At 51.9% G+C, this 21,033-nt stretch overlaps 6 protein-coding genes across 6 annotated transcripts; 5 read left to right on the top strand and 1 right to left on the bottom strand.

Moving 5' to 3' along the window:
- Nucleotides 1-595: 595 nt before the first annotated feature.
- Nucleotides 596-2,659, top strand: CC77DRAFT_283675 (carboxylic acid transport protein). Its single transcript, XM_018531024.1, has 3 exons — nt 596-1,303; nt 1,354-1,660; nt 1,715-2,659. Exons 1-3 carry the CDS (start codon nt 747-749, stop codon nt 2,396-2,398), a joined length of 1,548 nt encoding a protein of 515 aa, XP_018382663.1. The 5' UTR covers nt 596-746; the 3' UTR covers nt 2,399-2,659.
- A 1,062-nt stretch (nt 2,660-3,721) lies between these two features.
- On the top strand, nt 3,722-7,273 carry CC77DRAFT_283721 (hypothetical protein). Its single transcript, XM_018531025.1, has 2 exons — nt 3,722-4,900; nt 4,966-7,273. Exons 1-2 carry the CDS (start codon nt 3,803-3,805, stop codon nt 6,940-6,942), a joined length of 3,075 nt encoding a protein of 1,024 aa, XP_018382662.1. The 5' UTR covers nt 3,722-3,802; the 3' UTR covers nt 6,943-7,273.
- Nucleotides 7,274-8,614: 1,341 nt separating this feature from the next.
- CC77DRAFT_283663 (hypothetical protein) lies at nt 8,615-9,330 on the top strand. Its single transcript, XM_018531023.1, has one exon. The coding sequence runs from the start codon at nt 8,694-8,696 to the stop codon at nt 9,222-9,224; it is 531 nt and encodes a 176-aa protein (XP_018382661.1). The 5' UTR covers nt 8,615-8,693; the 3' UTR covers nt 9,225-9,330.
- Nucleotides 9,331-10,864: 1,534 nt separating this feature from the next.
- Nucleotides 10,865-16,171, bottom strand: CC77DRAFT_1064496 (ras GTPase activating protein-like protein; the record flags this gene model as incomplete). The annotated part of the gene is made up of 3 exons (XM_018528733.1): nt 10,865-11,841; nt 11,888-13,309; nt 13,360-16,171. The coding sequence occupies 3 exons, from the start codon at nt 16,169-16,171 to the stop codon at nt 10,865-10,867; spliced, it is 5,211 nt and encodes a 1,736-aa protein (XP_018382660.1).
- Nucleotides 16,172-17,340: 1,169 nt separating this feature from the next.
- Nucleotides 17,341-19,161, top strand: CC77DRAFT_942759 (IMP dehydrogenase; the record flags this gene model as incomplete). Its single annotated transcript, XM_018534881.1, has 2 exons — nt 17,341-17,836; nt 18,020-19,161. The coding sequence occupies 2 exons, from the start codon at nt 17,341-17,343 to the stop codon at nt 19,159-19,161; spliced, it is 1,638 nt and encodes a 545-aa protein (XP_018382659.1).
- A 610-nt stretch (nt 19,162-19,771) lies between these two features.
- Nucleotides 19,772-20,970, top strand: CC77DRAFT_1064494 (hypothetical protein; the record flags this gene model as incomplete). Its single annotated transcript, XM_018528732.1, has 2 exons — nt 19,772-19,845; nt 19,908-20,970. The coding sequence occupies 2 exons, from the start codon at nt 19,772-19,774 to the stop codon at nt 20,968-20,970; spliced, it is 1,137 nt and encodes a 378-aa protein (XP_018382658.1).
- Between the last annotated feature and the right edge of the window lie 63 nt (nt 20,971-21,033).

Genomic DNA, 21,033 nt, shown 5'->3' with positions numbered 1-21,033 from the left:
GCCGTCTTCCCTCTTGGCTTACAACGAGGCGACAAAAGCTTCGGTAGCCGCGGCGGCATAACTCTTCACTGCGGGGTCAGTCGCCAAGTTTTGTGGCTGCTTCACTGGCTTGAAGCTTCTTTGCGAGCAAGTCGCGCGAGAAGCTTCTCCAGCGCTTACCGGAGCTTGGTCGGACACAAGCAAAGAACGGTTTTCGGTGTTACTACACACCAACGCGTTCATGGTGGTGTGGTTGCACAGATATGTGGTTGGAAAGTTACCACGTTGCGGGAATTTCGAAAAGCACACCCCGTGGGGAAGATGTCAACGGCGTCGTAGGATCGTCACACCCACTTCTTTCCTCCGCTCTGAGAGAACGCACTGATACGTCCGATCCGACCCCGGAACATGTTCTGTTTTGTCACTTGCGCTTTTGCGCTAGGATGGCCCACCGGAATGCTTAGTGTAAATTAGTGACCTTGGCATGCTGGAGATGGTTACATCCACTGCGCATCCATCCAACAACGACTGCATGGACGGACTTGGCAGGCTTGGCCCGCATCAAGACTCAGCGGGTGACTGCTATGGGCGTTTGTAGTATCGTTACGAGGCGACTCGATCAGCCAGAAGCAAACGCAGGTATATATATGGCTGCCCCGTCTCCGATCTTGGAATCAGCAGTGTGATCGGACTTGCGCCTACATCTTCAGGGCAGTCTACTTATCTTCTCATTGCCTTCAAGCTCGACTCAAGGTCTCTCCAACACCATGTCAAGCACCAACCGCCCCGCGGACCCATTGGCAAAGGGTATCATCCCTACCGCCAAACAGGGTCTCAAGGACTTGTTCACCTGGGACCAACGTGTAGTTGTTCGCAATGACTACGGAGAGGAGCACTGCGAGTGGCAGAAGCCAGAGCCTCTCAAGAACCCTATCAGTCTGTTCGCTCAGCTTGGATGGAAGGATTGGCTATACTTCCTCGTCGGTTTCCTCGCATGGACTGCCGATGCCTTCGACTTCCACGCCTTGTCGATCCAGACAACCAAGCTTGCCGACTACTACGACACATCCAACACTGCCATATCAACTGCTATTACCCTAACACTGCTTCTCCGCTCTGTCGGTGCTGCTATGTTCGGTGTAGCTGGTGACAAGTTTGGTCGCAAGTGGCCCATGGTTCTCAACATGATCATCTTGGGTCTTCTCCAGGTTGCTACAATTTACGCTGGTACCTTCCAGCAATTTTTGGCCGTCAGGAGTCTTTTCGGTCTCTTCATGGGAGGTGTTTACGGAAACGCCATCTCCATGGCACTTGAGAACTGCCCGTAAGTGAACTTCACTTCCGTGATTGGGTCGCAAATACTAACATCTGTAGTGTCAACGCTCGTGGTCTCATGAGTGGTATCTTGCAGCAAGGTTACTCATTCGGTTACGTCCTTGCCGCGTGCGCCAATTTGGGTGTCGGTGGCGCAACAAACACCTGGAAGACGGTGTTCTGGGTCGGTGCCGGTTTCTCTATCGCAGTTGGTTTCATCCGTGTCCTCTTCCCTGAGTCGAAGCAGTTCCTTGAGGCGAAGAAGGCCGGTCACCGAAAGGCGCCTGGTGCTTTCTGGGCCGAGACAAAGCAAATGCTTCGCAAGGAGTGGAAGATGTGTGTCTACTGCATCATCCTCATGACTTGGGTAAGTTTAGCCATTGATTCCTGTACGCAAGATCGATTGTTAACATTAAATTAGTTCAACTACTACTCCCACACTAGCCAGGACAGCTACACCACCTTCATGAAGGAGCAGAAGCATCTCAGCCCCGCCGGTGCCACTCGCGCCTCTATTCTCATGAAGACTGGTGCCTGTGTTGGCGGTACTATCCTCGGATACACTTCGCAATGGTTCGGTCGTCGCCGCATGATCGTCTGCGCTGCTCTCATCTCCGGCTGCCTTATCCCTGCCTGGATTCTCCCCACTACCGAGGGTGGTTTGTCCGCATCTGGTTTCATGATCCAGTTCTTCGTCCAGGGTGCCTGGGGAGTCATTCCCATTCACTTGAGCGAGCTGTCCCCACCTGCTTTCCGTTCTTCCTTCGTCGGTATCACCTACCAACTCGGAAACATGATTTCCTCGCCCTCTGCTCAGATCGTCAACGCCGTCGCTGAAGCCACTATGATCAACACTGCAAAGGGTGAGCAGTCGCCCGCTTACGGACCAGTCATGGGTGTTGCTACTGCGATCATCGCTATCGGTATTGCAGTTACCACTGCTATTGGTCCTGAGAAGAAGGGTCGTCACTTCGAGGAGGCTGGTCCTATCGGTGCCAACATTGAGCCTGTTAAGGACATTGAGTCCGGCAGCATTCACAGCGAGAAGGACGGTGCTAAGGCGGTTGAAGTCATTGACGGCTCCAACCACAACGAGAAGGCTTGAGCGTAATGCTCGCCTGGGTCTTGTCTGCAGTGCACAAAGTTTGTGCGCGGCGCGAGCCGTTGGGTTGAACCCAAAATGATGATACCACACAGGTAACTGCGACCATGAGATATGATGAATGAATACAAACATTAAACAATAAACCTTTCCCACTTCCCCAAGCTTTCCTTGTGATGTCAATAACGATCATGTATCACCTTCCAATGACACAGATCACGTCCAGCTTGTTTCAGGTCACATGCCATCCCTTCTGCATACTCCGCGCACTCCACAAAATCACGGAGCAGAGCCTCATAAAGCTCAGAATCTCCACACACCCACACACACTCTCATTCTCTCCGCACGTGCTCATACCAAGATCACCAAGATCGCCCAGATCCGACTACTGCAATTGGGTGGACATTGGATGCCTTGTTTGAAGCGCGAGTCATGTCGGAATAGCAATGGTCCGATCGTTGCATATGCCTGACTGGGTATACCGAAGGATGGGTGGGGCGCGACTGCGAGTGCGAGGATAAGGTGATGGGTGGCAGGGTGTCATGTAAACTTACCGGTGCCATATATCATTTGTGTTTGGTAGCGAGGGCTTTGACGTTTGAAAAGGTGGTAGGTTTCGGTACGCATCAGTGGTGCGGCGGTCTAGCCGATGCTGGATTGATTCTGCTCGAGCCACACTGCGCCGCACAATGGCTTAGTAGCGCGGCTAGTACGCATTGTCTGCGACCAGAAGCCCGTGCCCAAGAAGTCAACACTCACGTCTGCTTTGGTCCAGTGTAACTCCGTTCCATCGCGCACACAATTACACATTGATCTCAATGACGGCGCTTAATAAAATGACCGACCGAAAACGCGTCGTAAGGCATGCCGACGAGAGGATGAAGCTCCAGCTGAAGCAATTGCGACCGCTTCTCAGCTTGGTTTGTGACACGCGAAAACACATCCTACTTGGGAACTGGGAGGCAATGTATCTTTCCAATCATCAACGTGCAGGTTGGCTTGCAGGCGAGGCAGAAACACACTCAGCTGTGCTGTGGTAAGTGACGTCTGTGTTGTTGCGGCATGCAGCCAGTGAGCGGAGCGCGCGTTCTTACGCATCATGCAGTCGCGGGGTCAGGCAGATTCAGCCTCCAACACATGCGCACAGCTTGCGGAGCACAGCCTCTTTCCATAAACTGGTTGAGGTTGCAACTCACCTATCCATGAATCTGTGTAATTGTCTTTTTAATAGGCACTCATTCTAGGCAGCGCTGATCTGGGCCGTTTGACCGTGCCGAAGCATTCAGACTCACTCAAAAGGACACTGAAGGTAGACGTACAGAGCTCCCATCTCGCCAGTGTGCTAATACAGAATAAAGCGTTGGTCAATATTCCGGTCATCGTTCGAAGACACATGAAAACTCTCACATGGAGGTCGCCGGTGTTGTCATTGGTGCTCTTGCACTCGTTGGCGTCTTCGAGGATTGCGTGACGCTCTTCTCACAATTCGGCGCGGCGAAAACCTTCGAGACGGATTACGTATTGCTCGCAACAAGGCTCGATCTCCAAAAGGCGTTGCTGCTACAATGGGCGGAACGGATGAGAATCTACGATGAAGAGCTCTGTGACCCACGACTGGACGATCCCAACATTGGATCTGTCATCTACAAAACTCTTGACTGTATTCGCAAGCTTCTGCAAGACGGCAGTGCTCTACAAGACCTCTACGGCGTTAGGTTAGCGCGTATGGAAGAAAGAACTGAATCCTCAGGGGCTGCCAGTAGTGGACTAATGTCGCGTCTACGCCATAACCCTCTGGCTCTCCGGCTTCGGCGTGCTGTTGTGGGCGTTCCGATTGATCAGAGCAGAAGTTTACATGAATCTTCAGGCGGCCATTGTAGTGCCAAGCGTCCTCGACCTGACATTGGACCATCTCCACCCCATCAGGAAGCAATGGAGCAACAACGCACAGAAAACAGCGCCGGTAATAAGCGACTTCGACGCGGCTCCCTTACTTCTGAGTCTCATGGTTTCGATCAGCTGCCAATCGACAACCGCAAAGGCAGACCTTTTAACCTCAACAAAATTAAATGGATCATCAGAGACAAACAGAATTTCCAAAGCCTCGTTCGAAAAGTGTCGGAAATGATATCGGATATCGAAAGATTAGTGCCTCCTCAAGAAGATGCATATTCCAAACATACCATCTTGGAGCACGATCTTCAGGCGTTGGAAAGCATAGCAGAGCTTAAAAGGATCATGCATGCTTCCGCGGCTGATAATAGCGAGTTTACCAGCGTTGCCGAACGGGTTCTCTACACTCGACTGATCCTGAAACGTCTCTGGTTCCGCTTGATCGACGATAGAAAACACAATATCGCTGATGCTCACTCTAAAACATACGAGTGGTCTCTCAATCCCCCCACTTCTAGGGTCGTTTGGGATGACTTGGGTCAGTGGCTACGATCCGGACGTGACATCTACTGGATACATGGCAAGCCGGGTAGCGGAAAATCCACACTAATGGTATGTAAACCTTGCGCATAAGCTGTACGTGAGAACGGCATTGACTCTTGTAACTCAACATCTAGAAGTTCCTTTATCAACACCCCAAGGTCATGTCTCTTTTGCGAGAATGGGCAGGAAACAGAAAACTGACCGTGGCCTCATTCTTTTTGTGGAATATAGGGACTACTGAACAAAGCTCACAGGAAGGACTTGCTCGAGGATTGTTGTACCATGTCCTTTCGGAGAATCAGAAACTGACCCCTGTGATACTCCCTAACATGTGGCAGGAAGCGCAGAAAGGTATTGAAGACTTGAGCCTTCCATCTAAAAGTGAGATAAAGCTGGCTTTCCAGCAACTCGGTCTCAGAGCAACTACTGGAGCCTTTACTTTCTTCATCGACGGCCTCGACGAGTTTACTGGCAATCACCGCGACGGTAGATTATTCATCCAAAGCCTTGTTGCTGGCACCAATATCAAGTTACTGGTATCAAGCAGACCCATCGATACATTCGTCGCAGCCTTCTCCTCGGCCCCTAAGCTCCGGCTCCAGGATCTCACAAAGCCTGATATCGAACTTTACGTCACCGATCTTTTGCAATCACATCCCTATGTGACCGTGGACAAGTGTTTGAGCGTCGAAACCGTCCAAAGGCTGGCAGAAGACATACAAAGCAAAGCTAGTGGCGTATTTCTATGGGTCGTGCTTGCATGCCGCTCGCTGATAGAAGGCTTTGAGGCATATGACAACGCGGAAGAGCTCCAGTGGCGCGTCGAAGACTTGCCACCAGAACTGGAAGATCTTTTCCGCCACATACTCAGCAGCCTTCCTTCTCAATCCCTTCAACAAGCTGCTAAGCTCTTGCGAATATGTTATACGAGACACCTCCTGCAGTATCAGGACGAGATAATGGCCTTTCCGCTAGCTTGGGCTCACGAACAAGATATGAAGGTGCACGCCTTCGGGAGATTTCTTCCGTTGTCACGTAGTGCACAGAGCGCAAAATGCGCAATGCTAGAGGGTCGTTTGCGAAGCCGGTGTAGGGGACTCTTGGAGATGAACCTTCACCATCCCTCTAAAAGTCGCATGGTGGTGGACTTCATGCATCGTACGGTATTCGAGTTTCTTGGCACCCCAGGTGTCTGGGAAATGGACTGCTTACAGATCGACGACTATGAGTTCGACGCCACCATCATATTGGCATATATGACTTGCTACAATTTATTTCTTTATCCTAATCTAGAGTCTGATGGCGCAGGGTTTGCCATCAGCGTTGGAGCTTACGTGGAAAAGATTCGCAAAAGTTCGCCTTCAAACCTCCGAGGATTACTCAACCGATTCGCCTTTGCGATTCTGAAGCCAGGTGACGACGAAGACGCATCTTCCACGACTGATGTTGATTCCTCAATGGATCATGACACTTTCTTGTTGGCTATCGAACTCAACCTAACCGAGCACATACAAGGTTACGACTTGGGCGAGCTGCGTGGCCATGGTTCGACTCTGGGACGCAGTCTCTTGTGTTACGCTTTCGAAAAACCTCTAATATCCGCAACATCAATGCAGTCACATGCTCGATCGGAACAAGATATGGTTGATTACCTAATTCGTTCTGGGTGCGATCCAAACGAAATGACTCGTTCATGGACAGGGAGTAGGACAACTCCGTGGGAAACATGGTTGAATGACTGGCTTCGGGTCGGTCGTGGCGAAAACGACGTCATAAATCTTGCTGGGGTAACGATGACCATGATCCGCGCTGGTGCAAAGATATCGGGCCATGGACAGGATTTAAGATATCTATCCGACGCATGGTTACAACGTTCAAGAAGTCTGGTAGATGTGCAAGAACAAGAGTGGCTTCGAGAAATTTCCAGCGAGGTTAGACAAGCACTGGGAGTTGATCATGATGATACAAGTTCGGTAGTGACTGACTACGAGGACGATTCGAGCGAAGCAGAGACTGATAAGAAAAACGAACTGGACGGACAAGCAACTGATGATGAGGGTGACTCGTACCAAGCGGCAGACACAAATTCGGAAGATCTTAGTGATGACTAGCAGGAAATTGTAGATTAAACGAAGCTTGGTGTATCCTGGGTGTAGCTTGTTCTCCCGCACTCTAGCTGTGATTGACTTCATTTGTTCATCAAAAGGCTTACGGGTGAGATTGAAAGGGCGATTGCGACAATTTAAGACCACAAATCTGACTGAGAAGGAGGCTGGTAGTCAGTTGTCGTTGACAAGTAAAGGGCTCAACGTCAGCTACGATTCCATGGTGCATCTCTTGATTGTACATGCCACAGAAACCATGAGCCATGTACACCTTCCACGACGCATATTATGCTCGTGAATAGCTTCTATCAACATCAATGATCAATCACGACGCCCAAAGTGGCTGCCAACATTGCTGGTCGACTTCCACCCTACAGGAAGGAAGGTTACAGAGGTTGGTTGCTCTCACAATCAAGCGATCTAACTGTGAGAAGGTACCATCTCACGTATTGTTATTGGTGCTTACCGCACCCACTAGTGTATTGCCCATATAAAAACACGTCCATTCAATCCTTAACACTTCTACTCCAACACTCGCTTTCGACCTCAAAGGTTCTATCTTTCCATTGCTACTCACATCTACCACACATCTCGCAATTTTCTCAACACTCTTCTCTTATTACCTCTATCATTGTACCATTCTTTTCCTTCCCAAAGCTCAACTTCGGGCCAGGATTCGCAAGCGTACTGCAGTCACCTGGCGGGACGGATGCTCGACTTCGACATACGTTTTCATTACAACAAAGACTGTATCAATGACAACGTCATGTTCTATCCAATCCTCCAACCCTCCCGTCCCGAACAACACATTCGCTACCAATTCGGCTATGCATGTTCATTAGATCATCACGAACGGATCCGCAGCCAGAACCATGGTATACAACATCGTGCCATGGCGAATGCGCACATTGGTTACCGTAAGCCACTACAACCCTCAGGTACATATTCCCATGGCATTGGGCTCTAGCAAAGTGACTTAAAAGCATTAGTATCGACAGCAAGCTTGGACTTGGCCATCGTTTGCAAGGGCCTGCGCAAGCTCGACATGACCTTCCATGTCGACAAGGTGAGCATATGCAACGATTCCACAAATCGCGTCCCGTTCCTGAGGTCATCAATCGCTTCAAACTGGAGACAGTTTTCGACCGTAGTAGCCTGGGGGAGGTATATATTGACGGCATATACGTCCAACCATCGCTATACGATTCGATTGAATCCTAACCTTCACTTCCCGCCGAACGTCACCTCCGACGGCGTACTTCGTCTTCGAGCAGATATATGGTATTGATCATCTCTTCAAGAGCCAGCGCGAAGTTATGCGCTGCATCGAACAGTACGCTTCTGAGTCCCAAGGTACGCGAAGCGTACTCACTCAAAGCGGAAAAATACTATACGCCGCGCGCCATTCACATCTACTGTGTCAATGAGTAATGTCGCTTATTCATCCCGAAAAGCTGTGTGGAAAACATTCATCTATATGATGCGACAATGATCGAGTTCATTGTCATTGCCGGAGCTGCTACCTCCGCTACGGCCTGGGTCTATGAGCTAAAATTCCACAAATTCCTCGATCTACCACCCGAGCTACGTCTCAATGTTTATACCCGTTCTTTATCCACGGTCGCACGCTGCGGATGCGGAACCAACACCGATTTGGTCGGCACGATTCTCACGAGATACGACATTGAACCTACACCAAAGACCAGTGATCAAAGCCTTACGAAGATCATGGAGGTCTTTCAATTCCTATTTTACCTATGGCTGCTTTTCGTAGACGTCGCCATCGCCATCGCCATCGCCATCGCCAACACCCCGGTCGCCAACTTATCGTTATCGAGATCGATGTCGCATCTTCTGATACCATCCAACGCGGTATGCATCACGGACAATCCCGGCGGATATCCGCAGTGGCACACAAGGAAAGGCTGAGAAACACATACTTTGGGCTCGAAACCGCCTTCAAGACGGATGAGATGATAGCTATCCTTGCGTCCCTACACCCTACACAAAGCCAGGAGTCGCTCCTTGAAACTTTAGTTCGTTGCAATGGTTCTATCGAACAAGCGGAAGAAGTCCTCGCAGAAGAGGCCCGCGCAAACGCCTCCAGAGTCTTTGTTGATCTCACTCTCTCGTCGCCGGTCATCAAACCAGAGAACCTCGACGACAGCCGAAAGGTCAACCATTACGCTCGCACTGGAAGTCTCGGTAATTCCTCTTCACCATACCTTACCATGTTCCTTCACGCTTTCTCGGACTGCACGATGGGACCTTCAAATTCGCAAGAATAAGGACGAGGCCTACTCAAACCTGATCCGGAATTTTTGGCCAAACCAGTCCCCTGTTGGGGTCTACCGCAACCTTCGTGGAGACTTCCTGAAGATCGTCCAAATCGATGACGATTTTAATCGGTACGACCCCTCTCAAGGACGTCAGGTTCACACAATGCCAACAAGCTCTCGTTAAATGCGCCCAGGATGCTCTGGATGAGCGCGAGCTTTCGAGCGCGAGCTAGCCTATGTGCATTACCGCCACTGCGGTCATAATACCTCGTGTCAACACGGCATCATTGGAGAGCTGTACAATGGTCGAAGTGGCACTGCCGTGCAGGCACAAATATGGAAAGTGGACCGCTCACCCCGTCGACCACGTCTGGTCCTCCTCGCCCGACGTGTCCCGATGCTTACTCCAAATCCGCATCCTGAGAACAGCGTCTTCAGCGGAGGTACTCCAAGTTTTGAGCAGCTGGAATGTCGTCACTCGTGGTACCTCTGCAAAAGATCCGGCCGTTCGACAAGATTCCTTCAGCAATGAACATAACGCTATGGACAACCTAGGTTCTAACACCTTCGTCCTCTCCGCAAACGGCCTCAAGAACCGCAGGCGAGGTACAGAGAGTACACACTTCAACAAGACCTTTTAGCATGCAACAAGCAGTACGGGATAGACCCAAACCAGATCAAAGACCAGTCATCTATGGCATCACATGAATGGGTAAGCGGTTATCCAGGCCTTCCCAGGATCACCGAAGAGCTGTCTAGCCACAACGTCCCCCCGACGCTCCGGCCGCGTGGCCATCGAGGCCCTTGGAATGGCCATGCACCAGGCCGGAACGGCGGAAATGGCGGCCTCCCGCGCTTGGCAGGCCGAAATGGCCAGCCCGCAGGCCAGCCAGTTGCTTGCTGCTATGGAGAAGACATAGGCACGTCGAAGATGCTGAGGGATTTCACTTCGTTGGCACCATATCACTATCGGCTCCCAATTCTGTTCTTCCTTCTTTGCCAAATTCTACGGAAGCAAGCAACGCTCGTTATGTATTCTTTCGCTATTTTTTCACACTCTTACAACTTGCGTCCGTTTCCTGCTCTTCACACTCATGCCGGAGTATATATGGGTCGTGTCCCATCTTAGCTAGCTTGGTAGATTTATACATACAATCACATGTCCGTACACATTGTCCAGCCGACAATGTCTCTAATGTGCCTGTACACTGATTCCGCATCAAGATGCGCGCTGAAGAGAAGTTCATGTTGTCTCTTTGACGTTGATCGGCGTTTCCATAGCTAGAGGAAAGAAGTGTGTATTGTCTCTAAGATCAATGACATGCACGAGTTCATTTACAAATTATGTAAAATGTATTGATGCTAAGATAGGTATTTATGTATCATCTCAAAAGTAAGGATCTTCCAAAAAAAAGAAAGGAAAAATAGAAAAAGAAGACGTCAACCGACGGACAAGATATCATCATGGTCGTAACCAACAACACCTTTCCCCGACCATGAAATGCATCTCAAGACACAAAAAAGGAAGAAAAAAACCACAAGGTATAACAGTTCCCGCCACACACCTTCCTACACCGCCCGAAAACACCCCCAACCCTATCCCATGCGATGAGAAGAAAAAACAAAAAAAAGCCAGCCGTGAACGTCTTTTATCCATCCCTATAAAACTTCTTGAAAATCAAATGCAAAAACAAATTAACGTTAACCCTCGCCACTCCATCCGCTCCGCTTCCAATCATCTTACCACCGCTGGCAGCACCCTCTCCAAACAAGTTCATGAACTGATGATTGTCGAATTGCGCCTGCAGCAGCCCATCCAGCGGCACCTCTGCAAAAGCACCCGGAATCATCATTGAACCCTGGCTACCCTGAATCTCAAAGATACCCGTCTGATTCGACGAAATAGTAATGTCAAGGCGGTCCCACATGCGTTCGTCGTATCCAGACCACGAGATCAGGATGCCCTTTTCGGCCAGGTTCCTGGCCGAGTACTTGAACGAACCAAAGCGGTACTCACGGCCCGAGTTCTTCAATTCGCGCTGGTGGTTGTATTGGCGGGTAAAGGGGAGGAGGAACTTCTTCTTGCCCTTCTTGGACTGCAGAGTCACCATGGCTTGTTCAATGTAGTCGTTGTAACTCTTCAACTGCGATTCCAAGAAATGCGCTTTCTCGTCCAAAGCAGCGAGTGTAGTTCTTACACCCTCCAACTCTTTAGCACGCTGGATGCGGCGACGGTGCTTCGTCCGGATGTCGACTGCGATAGCATTGAGAAGATCCTGGTAGTTGTTCGTGTGGGAGATGCGGCCTGCGCGTTGGAGTTGCACCATGTTCTCTAGACAGTATTGCTTAAGAGTGGGGTAGTCAAGGTCGAGGACAGAGTTGGCTCCCATGTCCTGAGTATAGGTTGATGCGGCGGATGAGCGGACGATGTTGGATTGTTTACGTGAGCGGTCTCTTCGTTGGGCGATGATTTCTTCGTTCACGAGGGCGTCCCAGCGGGCTTCGTCGTCGGGGGTGATGGGCTTGGTCATGATTTCGGTAAGGTTGGCGCCGGTCTGGATACGGATGATGTATAGGACATAGCGCTTGGTTTCCATGAAGAGGGATTTGATAGCGGAGTCGGGATCTGGAAACGTTAGTCGTTGTCAGATGTGCAGGACGGTAAAACTCACCCTCTTGCTCATGATACTTAGGATTCAGGGTCAAGGTAATCTCGCTGGTGCTGACGTGCAAAAGCTCGTTTTCGTTGTTCTTCGCGCTACCGAGCTCACGGACAATCTCGCGGAGGGGATCGTCTTGCGAGGGACACAAACTTGGCAGGTCGTCGATGACGAGGTTGTGAATGGCGAATACATCTGCGAGTTTGATGTAGAGTGTTGGCTTGGTTCTTGCGAACAGATCGTTGAACTCGTCAATCTCAAACTGAGCTTCGGCGGCGCGGACATTGATCATGTTGGACCAAATGTCTTGCATCCGATCAATGGCTTCCGTGATGTAGCTGTTAAGAGGTTGCAGGTAGAGATCTTCACCACCAAACAGCTTACCACAGGCAATCTGACTGAGAACCTTGGCAACAGCTCCGAGGTTTCTGTTCATGACTGGTGATAGACCGCGGTCCACAACACCCCAGTGCTGGGGTTGCAACAGAGCAGGTTGGATGTAAGCCTTCCATACCCAGTGGCCTGTGATTTGTAGAAGCTGCTCTTGTGCTTCGTAGGGAAACTTCAAACGTAGCTCTTCGAACATCTGCTGTGCAATGTAGCGGACGCCGTAAGGCATGCGGTGAAGCACTTCCTCGAACATTGTGAAGTATTGGTCTGCGACATCGCGGAGATCTTGCAGGTTGTGGATAAAGGTTGCGCGTGTCTCAGGGTCCTTGAGTGCTATGTCTCGCGAGACATTCGGGTCACGATGACTCCTTTGGCCAGTACGGAGCTCTTCGTTGTTGATGGCGGAACGGTAGATTTGCATTGGGTCGCTCTCCAGATCCAGGTGCTCGTTCTCAATAATGTTTTCGCGAATCACAGATCCGAGGACGTCTTTCAAGAACTTGCGGTCTCGTGGTGATCTAATGTAATTGGCGAATAGTTTGCTCCAGAAGAAGTTGCCTCGAAGGTACTCATGGAGGTTCGCGCAACCCTCAATCTCCTCTTTCAGCGATCTGGCGAGTAGCTTCAATAGCCAGTACTCTTCTCTGCGCTTCTGGGCCAGTCCGAACATACTCATAGTCAGCTGCTCGATACGTTTGATGTCACCCTCGGCCAAGCTCTGTTCACGTATGCGCCTGAAAAGCCTTGCCATGTACTGGGGCTGGGTCTGCAGAACAAAGAAGAGCTCCTGGTATTGCTCCAACTTGCGGCGCGAGTTCTTGTTGAGGGCCTTGAGATCGAAGGGGTCCTTTGAGGAAATGTCCTTGCTGCTGAGTAGAGTTCCCACGTTGCCTCCAAAGTGCTTCTGATGTTTGACGACCTCGTCAAGAGTGATCTTGTTCTTTACAAGCAGCGCAATCTTGATGTCAAGCTGATCGACGTACTGCTCGGCAAGCTCGTTCTGACGTACGTGCTGTACTACGGTCTTGCGCAGGCGTTCAAACTCTGGTATATAGTTAGTACGTTGCGATTACAGCAAGAAAAATGCCACTTACCGATTTCCTCGTCAAAGTCAATGTCGTTGTCGTTGAGCAGATGTACAAAGTTCTTGACAGTTGATACTGGAGGGTTGGTTCCGCTAGTCAAGCTCTTGTAGGCCTCACCTTGTTGGCGACCCCGAATGAAGCTCTGCACCTTGATGACCTTTTCCATGTTCTCCTTGTAGAACTGCTGCTTCTCTGCAAACTTCTGACGAATTATCAAACCACGCGCCAAGGTCTGTAATTCGACAATGGCCTCTTCGTGTTCTTCCACTTGTCCGAGCTGCATACCGATCCGCAACCTGGCCAGCATACCACGCGCTACAGCTTGAAGGTCGACTGTTTCAGGCTCTTGAGCGTTGATCTCGCAGAGGGTGTCATATGTCCGTTGGCGCTGCATGAAGCCTCGGCAGGCTGATTGGAGATCCAAGATGGTCGGTTCTTGTGCCTTGAGTGCCTTGAGATCAGAAAAGTGCTTCTGTCGTGAAAGGAAACCACGAATGTATGACTGAAGTGACAGAACAACAGGTTCCTGCTCGTGCAGATGCGTGAGAATATCAGTAACTTCTGCACGCATCTTTGCGCCTCTTGCAACCGCTTGTAAGTCGGTGATCTGAGGTTCTTCGGCGAAGAGGAACTGATGGATCTCTCGGACAGAATTTCTCAAGACATTGGCGCGAACTTGGGACTGAAGACGAGACCAATCAACGTTCGTGCTTACCAGCTTCTTTTGCTGCGCGGCTTCCTTGTTTCTAGCAAGAAGACCTCGTGCGGTAGACTGTAACAGGGTAATCATAGACTCGTGTTGACGGAGACCTTCCTGGTCAGCACGCATGGATTGACGGACAAGCATTGCTCTTGAGACGGCTTGGAGATCGGCGACCTGAGGTTCGTTTTCTCGTAGCTCTGTCCATTCTCGGTCGACTTGCGCGCGTACAAGGGCACCGCGGATCATAGCCTGCACATGCTTAACAGCTGGTTCGGTGTCGCGTGTTTGTTCGTATCGGTCGGAGACGCGAAGTCGTTCAAGTGCTCCTCGAATTGCCGCTTGGAACTGCCGTATGCCGTGTTCATGTCGCTCAATCTTCGACTTTGTGTACTGGACTTGTGCCCGAGCCTTACGACCCCGGAACAGGTTTTGCACCTTCAACACTTGAGCCTCATTGGCGTGCCAGAACTGCTCCTCACCCTGGAGTCTCGACCGCACCAGGAATCCTCTCGCAGCACCTTGTAGAGTGACGGCGAAACGCTTCATGTCCATGCGGTAGGTGGATATTTGTCGAGCCCAGTCGCCACGAATACGTGCTTGCAAGTCTGCAATCAGGTATTCATGGTCCCAAAGCTCTTCCATGAGCATTCCAAGACGTATCCTGACCAGAGCACCACGCATCTGTGCCTGCAGATCCAGTATGATATCCTCATTCTCGCCCAATTCCCGATCGATCCGGTCTTCTTCGGACTCGACTGGCTCTGGCTCTGGTTCTGGTTCTGGCTCGACTTGGAAGTTTGCTTGCATACCAGAGAAGTTCGGCATACTAACACCAGACTTGTCCAGGCCCTTTTGTGTAGCCTCCAGCTCGTGGTCCTCGAATTGGAGTTTACCGACTAGGTTACCGATGCGGAAGTCGACGATGCCTTTCCGGAACAAGAGCCATGAGAGCGCGTGGATGCAGTAGATGACTTTTGGCACATTCTTCTTCTCGTAGAGATCGACGAGTTCGAAGCGGAACAAATCGGGCAGTTCGATTTCGGCGAGGAACTTGAAGAAGTGCGCGTAGTTGTTGGAGTGTCGATATTGTAGCTTTGGGTCGCGGAATATGCGCAGCGGTTGTCCCTTGATGGACTGTACGATTTCCGCTAGTGTGATGCCGTTTCGCAGCGCCTCCTCGAGTTCAACAACGGGCGGTAGGTCGTTTTCAAGAATGTCTTCCATCCACTCCTTGGCTTCTCCGATATGACAAAGATATTCGTACGCCTGCAAGAACTGCCTTTGTTGATCCATCCAGTTCCGACTTCCCCATGAGGAAGCTGCTTTTTGCCTATCCGGGTTCCGTTGCAGCCTCCTTCGCCCGTTGAGACCCACGACCTGTTGCTCTGGAGACTTGATGGCAAAGTCATCGTCGTTTGCGTCTTCGGCAAATTTGGAGAGAGTCCGCAGGTGGCCCGTAGAAGATTTCTGGAAGCTCTTAAGTTCTGGTCGTTCTAGGTGGACGGATAGCGGTCGGGAGGAGTGGTCGCGGGTGGGCGCGCGTACGGAATCATGTCGAGATACTGCTAGCGAGAGCGGGCGCGGTTTGGCTGTCGGCGAGGAGGGGCCGTCGAAGGGGGAGTAGAGGTTCTCGACGCTGTGTGATCGCAGGTGGCTGTTGCTGCGAACCGGGCTAGTACTTGCTGGGCGTAGTAGCTTGTCTGGCGATGGCGGGTTCGAGAAAGTTGCGGGACGTAGCAGTTTTTCGGGCGATGGCGGATATACGGGCGTCGTCGGTCTCATGGCCTTGTCGGGAGACGATGGCGTCTGCTTCTCAGGCGATGCCGGTCGTAGCGATTTGCGCATGCTCGAATACATATCTGATGGGTCAGTCTCTGTGGATCCGAAGTAGTCTTCTGTTCGCGGGCGAGAGAGAGCCGTGGCTTCACTCAGGCCGCGGCGGTGCGATAAGGAGCCGAAGCCGCTGGATGCATGGCTCGACTGCGTGCTCGAGCGGCTCGGGGGGTACTGAGAGTGGTTCGAGGAGCCATTGGAAGCTGTGGACGTCTGGCGGAGCGGGGAGGGCGATGTTGCGGAGTGGCCAGGTCTCGATCGTGGGGCAGTCAGGTAAGAACTCATGGCGAGCGCGACAGTCGAACCGCATGCGTCGTACAGAACAAAGAAAGGTGGTCGTGGGCGTGGTGGTGGATGCTCAAGAGACCGTCATGGAGGCCCGCGATAATTACAAGTAATATGGATTGCGCCTGCCGCCAAAACAAAAGTCGCGAACTCGACCAAGCGAATGTCTGAAGCCCTGCGACCAAGCGCGCACTTTTACTCTGCACGGGCGAATAGCGGAATGGGAAACGGAAATCGAAATTGGGTATCGTAGATGAAAGGCTGCGGCGTTGAAACTGGAAGCGGACGTGTGTAGTCCAAGCTTTTGCGGATGTTTACGACGGGCTGCGATGGCTTGCCGGCATGTTGTCGTGCCAACCACCCCAGCATGCCCTCTCCACGCCGCGAAAATCATCCATCCCGACTCCCGTCCCACGGACCGGCAGACTCAAAACAACATCCTAGTGCTGCATCTCCTTTGTGGTTGCTGTTGATCATCACGTCTGCCGCGAGCCCTTCACTCCTCCGTCGACACCCCTACCCTCGACCGCCCCAGAAATCTCCAGTCCACGCCATGTCGCGACAACGGTGCCTGAAGTCTAGGGCGACAAGACGTCCGGCACCATAACGGCGACAGCAGCCCTACTACACGTCGCACGGTGAGCCGTCGCGTCCAAACCTTCCCTTAGCGTACCCCTTCCAGACGTCCAATTACATCCTCGTCGACATGTCAATACTTGACAAGTATAAGGGAGCTCCCAGTTGACAGGTTTCGCCCAACCTGTCTACACCAGAAAGCACGCATGTACCTGCCGGCTCCTGTGGAAGTCATCGGTCGATGATGTTTCTGTAGACAGCGTGCATTTGGACCAATCGACAACCATCAACACCATCGCAAGATCAAGTGCCCAAGTCAGTATACACGCACACGCTGCCATGTTCCGCGCGCATCGTCTCCCTTTGGGACGCGTCTTAGTCACGCTAAAAGGCGGGGTTACATCAGCAGACTCTTGGCGAAGGAGCCCACTGAAATTCTTTCCGCGCCGCATTCTCTGCCAAACTTTTTCTTCTTGGGAAAACCCTCGATTTTCCCCGGCCAGAGTCCTTTACTGAGAACGACGGTCTGTTTCCTTCAGTGATACCCCTCTTACCCTTCTCAAACCCTTGAGAAGTTTCTTTTTATACCTATCATGCCCATCTCCAACGGTGACGCCATGACCAACACGGCTGAGAACGCCTTGGACTACACCAAGGCTCTTGAGATTCTCAAGAACGACTACCCTGAGCACGATGGCATTGACATCAAGACGCTCATCGACTCCAAGAAGAACGGCGGTCTCACATACAATGACTTCCTCATGCTTCCTGGCTACATTGGCTTCCCCGCAGCCGAAGTCGCACTCGACACCCCAATCACTAAGCGCATTTCTCTCAAGACGCCCTTCGTCTCCTCGCCCATGGACACTGTCACCGAGCACAAGATGGCTATTCACATTGCGCTCCTTGGAGGTCTTGGTGTGATCCACCACAACTGCTCTCAGGACGACCAGGCTGAGATGGTTCGCAAAGTCAAGCGCTTTGAGAACGGTTTCATCCTGGACCCAGTCGTCATCTCTCCCAACACCACTGTTGGAGAGGCCAAGGCGCTGAAGGAGAAGTGGGGATTCGGTGGTTTCCCAGTCACTGGTAAGTCAGACTCTACTCCCTTGTTCCTACCCCCACTCGCATTGTGATGATCAACCTTTCAAAATAACTTTCGTTCATCCGCAAGGTTCCGCCTACTGTGGAGAAAATGTATCTGAATTGCCTCCAAACCACTACGCTTTGTCAACATCTTGTATTGGAATCATCCACTGACAATAGCTACAGAGAACGGCACTCTTCGCTCCAAGCTCGTTGGTATCATTACACCCCGAGACATCCAGTTCCACGACAAGCTCGACGACCCGGTCACCGCAGTCATGTCCACCGACCTCGTAACCGCCCGCCACGGTGTTGAGCTCAAGGAAGCCAACGACATCTTGAACAAGTCCAAGAAGGGCAAGCTTCCCATCGTCGACGAGAGCTTCAACCTGATTGCGCTCCTGTCTCGCTCCGACTTGATGAAGAACCTCAACTTCCCGCTTGCGTCCAAGCTCCCACACTCGAAGCAGCTCATCGCGGCGGCTGCCATCGGTACCCGACCCGAGGACAAGATTCGTCTGCAGAAACTCGTAGATGCCGGCCTTGACATTGTCATCCTCGACAGCAGTCAGGGAAACAGCATGTACCAGATTGAGATGATCAAGTACATCAAGGAGAAGTACCCTCAGCTTGACGTGATTGGCGGCAACGTCGTCACACGCGAGCAAGCTGCTGGGCTCATCGCCGCTGGTGTCGACGGTCTCCGTATCGGCATGGGTAGCGGAAGTGCCTGCATCACACAGGAAGTCATGGCTGTCGGACGGCCACAGGCTACCTCGGTGTACAACGTCGCCTCATTTGCGTCCCGGTTCGGCGTGCCCTGCATTGCCGATGGTGGTATCCAGAATGTAGGCCACATCGTCAAGGGTCTCGCTATGGGTGCCTCGGCCATCATGATGGGTGGTCTCCTAGCCGGTACTACCGAGTCTCCCGGAGAGTACTTTGTCAGCGGTGACGGTCAGCTCGTCAAGGCCTACCGTGGTATGGGCAGTATCGCCGCCATGGAGGACAAGAAGGCCGGCGCCGGCGCCGCAGACTCCAAGGCCAGCAACGCTGGTACTGCGCGTTACTTCTCCGAGGGTGACCGTGTCCTCGTTGCCCAGGGTGTCTCTGGATCCGTCCAGGACCGTGGCTCCATCACCAAGTTCGTGCCTTACCTCATGGCTGGTGTTCAGCACTCGCTACAGGACATTGGTATCACGAGCCTCGAAGAGCTTCACAAGGGCGTTGCCAACGGCACCGTCAGGTTCGAGTTGCGCACTGCTAGCGCACAGGCTGAGGGTAACGTGCATGGTCTGCACAGCTTCGACAAGAAGCTTTACTCATAGAGGAGCGAAAATGATATACGAAAGAAATGCATTGGGAGGGCGTTAGTGGGTGGTTGGGATGGTTGAATGGCTTGGTTCATTCCCTCGTTATTAGACACGACGCGCTATGCGAAAATGATTGATGTTCTTATTTACGGGAGCAAATGGATACAATAGGCCAAAAGCAATGATACCACGAACTCTGTTCATTCTTATTGAAGTACAAAATATGTCTTCTGCTCAGTCAGTGATGCATGCTGCCGCGGGAAATTCTGGAGTGTTGACTCTTTGGCCGCGATGTCACCGTGCGAGCTAACATGTCCTAACCTCGGTACCTCCCCGCGCGTCGACTCGTCACTCACCAACCACATGCCAGCCGTCATGACGCGCCGACCGCCATTGTCGGCTGTCTGTCAAGCCGGATATGCCAATGCGTCTCCTGGCTGAAGGTAGATCAAGTGCGCGCTCCTTTACCCTTAGACAAGCCATCTCTACACGTCCTACGTCTACACTCTCGTCGTTCTTCGACAGACCACAGGTTCGGTGCAGAGCGACGTCAGTACGAACAGCTGCCTACTTGAAGGCTATCCAACGGCCCGCGACTGGATTGTTTGAGTTAAAGAAGCGCAACATGTCCACCCCAGCAGACCATCAGCCGTCTAAAAAGGCGGCAAAGACACCAGCGGTTCCACGGCCCAGCGCAAGGTATGCCGCCAACCCTCCACCTTTAGCAACGGTTCCAAGTACCATAGGCTGACCATCCCCAGCGTCCTCCTCATCTCCCCTACCAACCAAATCCTTCTTCTGCACCGTGTCAAGAAAGCCTCGAGCTTCGCCTCTGCACACGTCTTCCCTGGCGGCGCCCTCTCCAAAACGCACGACGGCGCCATCCCCGACGTGAACGACCCAGGGAGACACCAAGATGGGCCCGCCTACCGTATGGCAGCCGTGCGCGAGACATTTGAGGAATGCGGTATCCTACTAGCTAAGAGCAAGAAGACAGGCAAGCTGTTCACCGAGATCAGCGACGAAGAACGTGAAAAAGGGCGACGAGACGTGCACAGCGGAACCGTCAAGTTTGGCGATCTACTTGAGAGATGGGGTGCTGTCCCCGACACCGAGGCCCTGATACCGTTTACGCGGTGGGTAACGCCCGGCAACGTGCCCAAAAGATTCTCGACGCAAATGTACATTTACTTCCTACCTCTCGGCTCCGTATCGCCCACGAAACACGCGGCACCAGCGTCCACACCCCCTGGCTCTGGACTTGAAGAAGAAGATGAAATCGTTATACCAAACCCGACGCATGACGGGGGTATCGAACACACGGCCGCACGTTTCCTGCCACCGAACAAGTGGATTGATCTCGCAAGGCAGAATAGGATTATATTGTTTCCGCCGCAGTTTTTCCTGACGCTGCTGCTGAGTCCGTATCTAGCGGCAACGGTCACGAGCCCGAGCAGTCCTACACCTAGTATCTCGGAGCTGCAACTCGAGCGAGAAAAGTGTCTGGATTTCTTGCGCAAACCGAGGATGTATGAAGGCAAGCCTGAAGTTTCCTTTGCAGAAGCTTGTATTTCTCCTATCGTGCTGGGCAAGGGACAGTATGGAGAGAAGGGGCAGGACGGTGTGGGAGGTGTGGATAAAGATACTGCGGTTCTCGTATTGGATCGACCGGGTAAAGAGGTCGAGGAGCAAGAAGGTGGAAAGGGGAGGAGGGGATTGCGGGAATGGGTTGTTACGACGAGGTTTAAGGGGGAGGGGCCGAGGGATGTGGATGTTAGACGGAGGGAGGACGTGCTGGGGAAGAAGACGCAGGAGAAGTTGTAGATTGCGTTGTTCTTATCGAGCAGTGCGATTGACTTCCAATGTTACCACAAAGTGATGGTAGAT

This window comes from Alternaria alternata (assembly GCF_001642055.1).
Source record: "Alternaria alternata strain SRC1lrK2f unplaced genomic scaffold CC77scaffold_19, whole genome shotgun sequence".
Classification (NCBI taxonomy): domain Eukaryota; kingdom Fungi; phylum Ascomycota; class Dothideomycetes; order Pleosporales; family Pleosporaceae; genus Alternaria; species Alternaria alternata.
This window is presented reverse-complemented; position numbering and strand designations above follow the sequence as displayed.

Coding starts and splice junctions, on each gene's coding strand:
- CC77DRAFT_283663 (XM_018531023.1), top strand. CDS start 8,694: ATGGCTGCTTTTCGTAGACGTCGCCATCGCCATCGCCATCGCCATCGC.
- CC77DRAFT_283675 (XM_018531024.1), top strand. CDS start 747: ATGTCAAGCACCAACCGCCCCGCGGACCCATTGGCAAAGGGTATCATC. Junction 1,304..1,353: donor ATGGCACTTGAGAACTGCCC/GTAAGTGAACTT, acceptor TAACATCTGTAG/TGTCAACGCTCGTGGTCTCA. Junction 1,661..1,714: donor GCATCATCCTCATGACTTGG/GTAAGTTTAGCC, acceptor ACATTAAATTAG/TTCAACTACTACTCCCACAC.
- CC77DRAFT_283721 (XM_018531025.1), top strand. CDS start 3,803: ATGGAGGTCGCCGGTGTTGTCATTGGTGCTCTTGCACTCGTTGGCGTC. Junction 4,901..4,965: donor GCGGAAAATCCACACTAATG/GTATGTAAACCT, acceptor CTCAACATCTAG/AAGTTCCTTTATCAACACCC.